The 10,423-nt window shown below is 42.1% G+C and overlaps 1 protein-coding gene across 1 annotated transcript in view; it reads right to left on the bottom strand.

The window, feature by feature from the left end:
* Ipo9 (Importin 9) overlaps positions 1-5,134 on the bottom strand; it is a 20,098-nt gene extending 14,964 nt beyond the window's left edge. Inside the window, exons 1-5 of the mRNA XM_065234931.1 lie at positions 4,896-5,134; positions 4,617-4,831; positions 4,121-4,553; positions 3,909-4,067; positions 3,348-3,832 (exon numbers count right to left, since the gene is read on the bottom strand). Coding sequence (XP_065091003.1) covers positions 3,348-3,832; positions 3,909-4,067; positions 4,121-4,553; positions 4,617-4,831; positions 4,896-5,019 — 1,416 coding nt within the window. The 5' untranslated portion in view covers positions 5,020-5,134. The remainder of the gene's footprint in view (positions 1-3,347; positions 3,833-3,908; positions 4,068-4,120; positions 4,554-4,616; positions 4,832-4,895) is intronic.
* Between the last annotated feature and the right edge of the window lie 5,289 nt (positions 5,135-10,423).

Below are 10,423 nucleotides of genomic sequence, written 5' to 3'. Positions count from 1 at the left end.
CTAAGCGCGAATGAGTTGACCGAATTATTAGCAAGGGCATGTGACACAACTATGCCGAGAAAACTGGAGCCAACGAACAGGCGGCGTCCAGCCTACTGGTGGAACGAGGAAATTAGCACCCTCCGTGCTACTTGTCTTCTAGCCAGAAGGCGTGCTCAGAGAGCAAGAACAGAAGCAGACAGAGAGGAGCGCAGGGTGGTGTTCCGAGAGGCCAGGGCTGCACTGAAACGAAAGATAAAGCTGAGCAAGTCAAATAGTTTCAAGGAGTTGTGCCGCGATGCCGATGCCAACCCCTGGGGCAACGCATACCGAGTTGCGATGGCGAAGATCAGAGGCCCAACGATGCCGGTTGAAATGTGTCACAACAAGCTGAAAGTCATCGTGGAGGGACTTTTCCCACAGCATGACCCAACGAACTGGCCACCTACACCATATGGCGAGGTAGATGAAGACAACGTTGAACAAGTCTCCAACGAGGAACTCATAGCAGCAGCGAAAGGGTTGAAAGCGAATAAAGCTCCCGGCCCGGATGGAATTCCCAACGTGGCGTTGAAGGCGGCGATCCAGACGTTCCCGGACATGTTCAGGATGGTGCTGCAGAAATGTCTGGACGATGGTCAGTTCCCTGATAGGTGGAAGGTACAAAAACTTGTGCTGTTGCCGAAGCCCGGAAAACCGCCGGGGGATCCTGCATCGTATAGGCCAATATGCTTGCTGGATACTGTAGGAAAGCTCTTAGAGAGGATCATCCTCAACAGACTGACGAAATGCACGGAGAGTGAACACGGATTGTCGGAGAGACAGTTTGGATTCCGGAAAGGGAGATCGACGGTGGATGCAATTCGGACAGTGATTGACAGAGCCGAGAAAGCTTCCAAACAGAAGCGGAGAGGAAATCGATACTGCGCCGTGATTACGATCGATGTCAAGAATGCATTCAATAGCGCCAGCTGGGAGGCCATCGCCAAGGCGCTCCATAGAATGAGGGTTCCAGGCTACCTCTGCAGGATTCTAAGTAGTTATTTCCAGAACCGGGTCCTTGTCTACGTGACAGACACGGGGCAGAAATCGCTTAGAATCACGGCGGGGGTTCCCCAAGGCTCCATTCTAGGTCCCACGCTGTGGAACGGAATGTACAATGGCGTGCTGACGCTCAAGCTGCCCAAAGGAGTTGAGATCGTTGGCTTTGCGGACGATGTCGTCTTGACGGTAACCGGTGAGACGCTGGAAGAAGTGGAAATGTTGGCGGCTGAGGCGATAGATACGATTGGTAACTGGATGCAAGGAGCGAAGCTGCAGATAGCCCACCACAAAACAGAAGTGATGTTGGTCAGTAACTGCAAAGCAGTGCAGCGGGCAGAAATTACCGTTGGAGAGCACACCATTGCTTCGAAGCGCATGCTTAAGTATCTGGGAGTGATGATCGACGACCGGCTAAACTTTAATAGCCACATCGAATATGCTTGCGAGAAGGCGACGAAGGTCATCAACGCAATAGCCAGAATCATGCCGAACAATTCTGGTCCAAGCAGCAGCAAGAGACGTCTTCTGGCTAGTGTTTCCTCATCAATACTAAGGTACGGAGGTCCAGCCTGGATTGAAGCGCTGAAAACGAAGCAGAACCAAAGGAAATTGAGCAGTACGTTCCGGCTCATGGCCATGCGAGTCGTGAGTGCGTACAGAACCATTTCGATGGAGGCAGTATGCGTTATCGCCGGTATGATCCCAATCGGCATCACCTTGGCGGAGGACTACGAGTGCTATATGACGAGAGAAACCAGAGGAGTACGAAAAATGGTGAGAACGGAGTCGATGGCTAAGTGGCAGCAGGAGTGGGATGCAGCAGAGAACGGTAGATGGACACACAGGCTAATACCGACTCTTTCGACCTGGGTGAACAGGAAGCATGGAGAAGCCAACTTCCACTTGACGCAGTTCCTGTCTGGTCATGGCTGCTTCAGGAAGTACCTGCATCGGTTCGGACACACAACGTCACCCTTCTGTCCGGAGTGTGGGAATGTGGAAGAATCACCAGAGCACGTGGTTTTCGAATGTCCTAGATTTGATGATGTGCGAGAGGATATGCTCGCCCTTAGCACGGAGAATGTCGTCGAAGAAATGTGTCGAGAGGAGGGCACCTTTAACGCCGTCAGCAGAGCAGTAACGCAGATCATGTCAGCGCTGCAGCGAAAATGGCGGGAAGACCAACTAGAAAGTAGTAATGTGCTCACACAAGTGCGAACTGAAAGCCGAAGCCGGGAGAACTCTCCGTCAGAGTAGGCTGTATCCACCACCAGGGATAACCGAGTAGAACGTGACGCTGGGAGATAAATGGCTCACAAATTGGAGAGACGATCAGCGAACTGGAAGCGCCAATTAGCTGAGGTAAAGTGAGGTGCGTAATGCACGGCCCCCTCCGAAGTAATACGACAAGTGGTTCCGGGGGAAAAGGGCAAGGCGTCTAAGGAGGTTTTAGTGCGGTAAGAATCCCACACACCGTGTCACCGCGACTGTGCGCACAGTCGTCAAGCGGTGGCACGATGGCCTTTTTGAAGGTTTCCTCCTTGCCAAAAAAAAAAAAAAAAACACACACACACACACACACACACACACACACACACACACACACACACACACACACACACACACACACACACACACACACACACACACACACATACACACAAACACACACACACACACACACACACACACACACACACGCACACACACACACACGCACACATACACACACACACATACACACACACATACACACACACATACACACACACACACACACACACACACACACACACACACACACACACACACACACACACACACACACACACACACACACACACACACACACACACACACACACACACACACACACACACACACACACACACACACACACACACACACACACACACACACACACACACACACACACACACACACACACACACACACACACACACACACACACACACACACACACACACACACACACACACACACACACACACACACACACACACACACACACACACACACACACACACACACACACACACACACACACACACACACACACACACACACACACACACACACACACACACACACACACACACACACACACACACACACACACACACACACACACACACACACACACACACACACACACACACAGGCTTTTTGCATATTGACGCAATATTAGAAATTAATTGCAGTAACAACAAAAAATCTTACTTTTGTTCCTTTCGTTAGCTATTGGAAAAAGGAAATGTCCTGATAAACTTAATAGCGGGCGTATATTTTTCCGGTTTACTTACCTGGTATTCCATGATGTTCTTTACCAAGTTCATATACTGAGTCAAGTCGAACTTGCCCTCGTGCTCGACGATCAAATCTTTAAAAGAACCCACGGCCAGCATCGAGGCCTCGTAAACTTTCCACCAGTTGGGATTTCCTGCATTCCGGTCAGCATCTGCCACTGCAATGTGCTTGCTTAAAGCTTCCGAGAAACAAGACAACAGTTTCTGTTCATACTCTTGGCCAATGATTAGCAGCACATCGGTGACGGTGGTTCGAATAGTAAAATCGATTCCTTGCTCATCTTCGTCTTCGACAAACTTCTCCGGATCTTCATGCCAGCTTTGCACCTGCTCTTCAGTCATTTGCATGTATAAAATAACAATGTAGATAAGATCTGTCAGCACATTCGTAACGGCTCCTTTGTACTTCTTCATTTCTATGATTGTGTGCAAAAATTCGAAGGTTTGCAGAATCATAGCTGTAAAGTCTTCACTTTCATCACCTTAAAATACAAAACCGTTTTAGTTGAGAAGCATTTCCAATAGGCAGCTAGCCGCACGAGAGACAGTTACACAAACCTTCGGAATTACTAACAAAAGGATTCTCCTCTATTTCATTTACGATCACCTTGATGTAGATATCTGCCATCTGGGTCAGAAGTTGCCAAATCGGAGGCAGAATTGCAGCGAGATACTGATTGGCAAACTTGGGCATGTCCGAAATCATGTACTTGAGAACTAAAATTTCCAACATGTCAAAATGAAGGGCTTAAAATTACCAAATCACTTACCCTTAACAATCTGTGTTTTCAGTTGAAAACTACTGTGCGGTCCATTCGGTACAGTGAGACATTCAATCATCTTTTGCATGAACGTTGGAAGGGTTGGATTCAGAATGTTGGCTTGCTCCTGCTTGGACTCGATGTGCGTGTTGATACTCCGCAGCAGAGAGTTCAGAATCTCGACCGCATAGCTCCTTGTGGATACGCTGTACACATTTTGCGCTTCAAATATACGGTAAACTTCGGAAAGGATCATAGGTCCAACATCTACGATCTGCTTGTCCAAATCCAGAGTGAATTCGACCAACACCTTCATAGCACCGTGGACGGAGTTTTCGTTTCCACTGAGACATTTTACTATGATATCAAAAAGCTCTTGCCAATCAGTTGGCCAATCGTATGAAGCAATATTGGAAATGGAATATGCCACTACGCTCCGTATCTTTAGGATTGAAATTACGCAGTTAATCTACTACTCGAGAATCGCTTCACACAAATAACCTACCTTGCTATTCGGATCGTATAACCCTTGTGGTAGAATGGTTTTGATGGCAATCTTCGCCTCATTGTTCGCACACAATCCATTCGCTGCCTCGCCTTCCTGGTCTTCGGCTGCCCAACAGTCCTCGACGTATTGTTTCAGCATAACGGATGCAAGCTGACGCAGTGCTAGGTCCAGATTCTGGTTGATGGTTATTTCCGCTAGATAAATGCCATAACCTACGATAAGATCAAAAATAATATTAACGATCGCCTCATGACCGGCTTAATTGCTACTTTCTACCTTCGGTATACTTTAGCTGAGCTAAACGCTCTTCCGCCTGTCGCCGTATTTCACCATTCGGGTTGAGGATCTTCTGCAGTTCCTCAAACATGGCCTGTTTAATTAGATCGGCGTTCTGTGCCATTTCGCGCCGCGGTTAATGAAATTAAGTTGAATAAAACACCAACACCAACTTTTCTATGAAAAATATGAAATAAAACGGGATAAAATCACACGCGAACGCGACATTCAGTGCGGTCGATTACCAAAACAATGCAACCAGGGATGCCAGATGATTTTTTTTTCAAAAGTCTCAAAAAATATGACGTCTGTATTTAATATCTGTGCACTCAAAAAATAAATCACATTTCCGACACTGTAACTGTAAAGTACCCATTAATGGGTGAAAAAGTGCCTATTTCACGGTAAAGTAGGTATACTCATAAAATGAGTAAAACGTCTTTACCCACTAATGGGTAAAGAGCTTATACGCCAAATCATGGGGTACTTTTAGCCCATTTCCAGAATGCATTGTTTTCCGTAACTGGGTAAAAAGTATTCCTTTTTTAAATGTATTGATCACGGAACCGAATTTTGTTAATTTAAATCAAAAATAAAAATGTTCATTCTATAAACATATGAATAATTCAAAATAAATTAAAACCATGTTTGCAACAAAAATATATATGTTTGAATCAAAGTCAGAAGCATGTTTATTTCAACAATATAGAATTTGGGTAATACCTCGTTCTCATTACACTCTATCACGTGATATAGCGAGATGATATCGATATCACGTTGAGGTGTTCACATTTGCGGTGACTTGATATAGATTGTCATTTATGACAGCGAGAAAAAAAAAAAACAATTATGAAGCTGAAAAATCAATAAAATTTATGAAGTAATGAAATTGGGTTGTTAGCGGAATGCTTTAATAAAACAGCAAAAAAAAGGTTATCTTCCATTTAATTCCACTTAATTAATTTTGGTATCCATGACAGATACGTATTTCGACTACAATGTGCAGTCTTCATCAGTGTCATTCCCACTAAAGAACTTATCAAAATCTAACCCCCTTAAGTACTCATCCCCTACACAGCAAAAAAAAGTTTAATATCGATCAACGTAATTCAAGCTGATGTATGAAATAATGATGTAATAGCAAAAAGCAGATACAATATAACATCAATGGATGTAATTTTGTTCGCAAAATCGATGTACATCGTACAATGTGATATTACACAACCGATGGATTGACCTGGTTGCAGCAGTTTCGATGTAATATTCAACAACTTTTTTTGCTGTGTAGGTATAAAAGTCAAGATCACAGGTATATAAATGAAACTACAATGTGTTGAATCGGAACCTACCTAACTAATTAAAACCAAAGATTTAAGTAAGCTAAAGGAGAAAAATCTATTCAACTCTCTAATAAGGAAAATCCCAAAGGCTTGGTAGCCATCATAATGAAGTAATGAAATTGGGTTGTTAGCGGAATGCTTTAATAAAACAGCAAAAAAAAGGTTATCTTCCATTTAATTCCACTTAATTAATTTTGGTATCCATGACAGATACGTATTTCGACTACAATGTGCAGTCTTCATCAGTGTCATTCCCACTAAAGAACTTATCAAAATCTAACCCCCTTAAGTACTCATCCCCTAGGTATAAAAGTCAAGATCACAGGTATATAAATGAAACTACAATGTGTTGAATCGGAACCTACCTAACTAATTAAAACCAAAGATTTAAGTAAGCTAAAGGAGAAAAATCTATTCAACTCTCTAATAAGGAAAATCCCAAAGGCTTGGTAGCCATCATAATGAAGTAATGAAATTGGGTTGTTAGCGGAATGCTTTAATAAAACAGCAAAAAAAGGTTATCTTCCATTTAATTCCACTTAATTAATTTTGGTATCCATGACAGATACGTATTTCGACTACAATGTGCAGTCTTCATCAGTGTCATTCCCACTAAAGAACTTATCAAAATCTAACCCCCTTAAGTACTCATCCCCTAGGTATAAAAGTCAAGATCACAGGTATATAAATGAAACTACAATGTGTTGAATCGGAACCTACCTAACTAATTAAAACCAAAGATTTAAGTAAGCTAAAGGAGAAAAATCTATTCAACTCTCTAATAAGGAAAATCCCAAAGGCTTGGTAGCCATCATAATGAAGTAATGAAATTGGGTTGTTAGCGGAATGCTTTAATAAAACAGCAAAAAAAAGGTTATCTTCCATTTAATTCCCCTTAATTAATTTTGGTATCCATGACAGATACGTATTTCGACTACAATGTGCAGTGTTCATCAGTGTCATTCACACTAAAGAACTTATCAAAATCTAACCCCCTTAAGTACTCATCCCCTAGGTATAAAAGTCAAGATCACAGGTATATAAATGAAACTACAATGTGTTGAATCGGAACCTACCTAACTAATTAAAACCAAAGATTTAAGTAAGCTAAAGGAGAAAAATCTATTCAACTCTCTAATAAGGAAAATCCCAAAGGCCATCATAATGAAGTAATGAAAATGGGTTGTTAGCGGAATGCTTTAATAAAACAGCAAAAAAAAAGGTTATCTTCCATTTAATTCCACTTAATTAATTTTGGTATCCATGACAGATACGTATTTCGACTACAATGTGCAGTCTTCATCAGTGTCATTCCCACTAAAGAACTTATCAAAATCTAACCCCCTTAAGTACTCATCCCCTTAATTTTGAATTAAATGGAAGATAACCTTTTTTTTTGCTGTTTTAATAAAATTTAATTTCTAATTCGCGAATACAATTTATTTGATGTTCCTAAATTTCCGTGGAAATTTGCCGGCATGGCGTTAACGATGAAGCAAAGCATACAAAGAGTTTTGTGATTTGAGATTTTTAGTAAATACTGAAACTTCACTACGGTATTCGTGTCTATTATAGATAGCTACAAGATAATTTATTAGCAGCATCATAACAATACAAGATAAAAAATATGTGCATCAGATGCTGACGGAATAAGGACTTGGTCATACTGAGACTACCAGCGGATGCCATCGTGGTTTACCAGGATGTTGAATGACAGCTGTAATGCGATAAGCTTCACCAGATATGAACCAGCCGAAGACTGAAAGAATTTTTAACAAAGAAAGAATGAAAAGGATAAGCATCAACATCTTCATTGACCTCCTACAGATTGTCCAGCGATATTCAAATCGCTTGGTGCCACTTCTGGCTCTACACCATTATTCAACCGAAAATTCACAGATAAGAAATTTCACGATTACAAGGGTAAACGTGATATTTCTGATGTTTTAATCTTCATATGAATAATGGTGTAATATAAGTACTTCCTATCCAAGCGAGTAAACCCAAGGTCAGCTCCGATAAATTCTCCGAATCAATTAATTGTCCCCATTACTCATAGACAAGACCTTCTTCGTCTACCGTCTCAATCGGCTACTACGGCAACTATGACCACTCCTTCTGCTTTTCTCCCCCACCAGTCATATACTTCATTAGATGCATGTTGCACGACTCGTTGCCTCACTTGAGAACTACAAGTACAAAGAAAGCACGTAGGAAATAGCATCCCGCTTGCAGGAAAAACGTAGTATTACCATAGAGGTAACTCTAAGACAAGAAGGTCCCGAAGAAACGAGCCCAACTTTTTGGCTCAGCTCTGGTACTATCTTCGGTCCCAAGCTAATCGATTCACCCCTCGAAATATAGGAAAATCCACTAACCCCTCATTTTATCTGTCAAACTTTCATGGCGAATCAAAACAAACAGAGTGTAGTACTGGAATTTATACTAGAATGGGGTACGTTAGTTGATTTGCTTGGGACCAATAGGCAAGTCAAGTAGTGAGCCAATTTAAAATCGTTAGTTTCGTATTGATTGTTGGTATTACGTAGATTCTGCTGGTCGCGGAATCGATTGAAAAGTCTAATAAATTCGTTTATTATTCAGTTTCAAACTGGATTGGGTATCTTGGGTTGCTTGTTGTCTGAAAAATGTCAGTTTGATCGTTGGTTATAAAATCTACCTCAGTATGAGGTTCGCACTGACAAAAACTTCGGTTTGGCACAGAGTTTGAACTGGTTCCAACCCCGATACAAAACCGAATTCGCTATAAGATAGGCAAGACCAATTTAAGCTCCCTTACAACGATTCCTGGTGAAAAGTAAAATCCCACAGAATAATGCACTCCATGACAAGAATCCCACTGACTTTACCATCCGCTGCTTTGTGAGAACGTCTTGGAGAACGTACACTCCGGATTTGACATCGAGTTTTCCACTCCGGTATGCCACACCTTCACGACAATCCTGCGGTCCCGTGATCAGTAGCCCATCATGAAACTTCGAAAAATCCAGATATTTCACCGTATCCGAGTGTGGGTTTAACAACGGCATGATTTTATACAAAGTTTAAAGTAAATAACTCCTACGATACAAAAATTAAAATACAACAAAATATCAACAAGGACAAAAAACGACATTCTAAACTCAAGGATGTTGTACGCAGCATACTTCATCTTGGCACTGGATTTCTCCTGCAGTTGTTTGATCATTTCATTTGTCATACCGATAATAAGGCACACACACCTTTAAACCGGTTATCGATCTCGAGGAAGAGTTGGTTGTTGAAGTTTAATGAACCTCCAACGAATCTTCCGCGACCATCATTGCCATTGTCCATTGGGTAATGCCGGTGCCATCGTGTTTGCTCACCAATTATAAGGTAACGCGCTCTGCGAACTGCCATGCGGCATGGAAATCAGTAGGTAATCTAAATCGATAAACATTTTTCCGAATTGTTTGTTTACCTTTTGTTATTCTCAGCAGGGCCAAGGTGAAGACTTCGGAATTGTCTCACTGTCCTTCTTATGTACCTTCAGTGAGAATAGTTTGAGCATTTTCACCTCGAGTGGTTCCAATTGGCTGTTTTCGGAGGTGGATTTCACTTCCTACGTCTTCTGGTAAACTTCCTCACTACCTATTACTGGAGTTTTCTTTCCTTGCCGTTGTATTTAGTAGTTACTCAATCAATCTATCAATCAAGAAAGGCTTCGCGTTCGGATCTCGTTTTTCCTCTTCGTTCCTCTTTGGCAAGACCCGTCCGCCGCGGTGAAAAATAATTATTAACATATTATGATTTTTTTTGTTTTGACTTCAAGGATAGTGACATTTGACGCCGAAAAATACCGACCAGCTCTATTGTGGCCAGGTTGCCAGCCCCTGTTTTTCTGATTTGTATCAAGTACAGAACGTGATATGAGCTATATCAACCTCTTTTCGTGATATAGGTTGACAGATCGTTTATATGGGATATCACTTAATATAGAACGTGATATAGCTGCTATATCACGAATCCCTCTATATCACGTAATATAGAGCGTAATGAGAACGTAGCGTGCCCTGCATTTTTTCCTTCTTGTTTACATTCGGAAAAAAATTGCCCGAAACTAACGATTTTAAATTGGCTCACCACTTTAGTAGCCTATTGGTCCCAAGCAAACGATTAACGTTTCCTATTCTAGTTGCAATTCTA

The sequence above is a fragment of the Ochlerotatus camptorhynchus genome, unplaced genomic scaffold, assembly GCF_037179485.1.
Source record: "Ochlerotatus camptorhynchus isolate MF236.1 unplaced genomic scaffold, CSIRO-AGI_Acam_v1.1 ptg000447l, whole genome shotgun sequence".
NCBI lineage: Eukaryota > Metazoa > Arthropoda > Insecta > Diptera > Culicidae > Ochlerotatus > Ochlerotatus camptorhynchus.
This window is presented reverse-complemented; position numbering and strand designations above follow the sequence as displayed.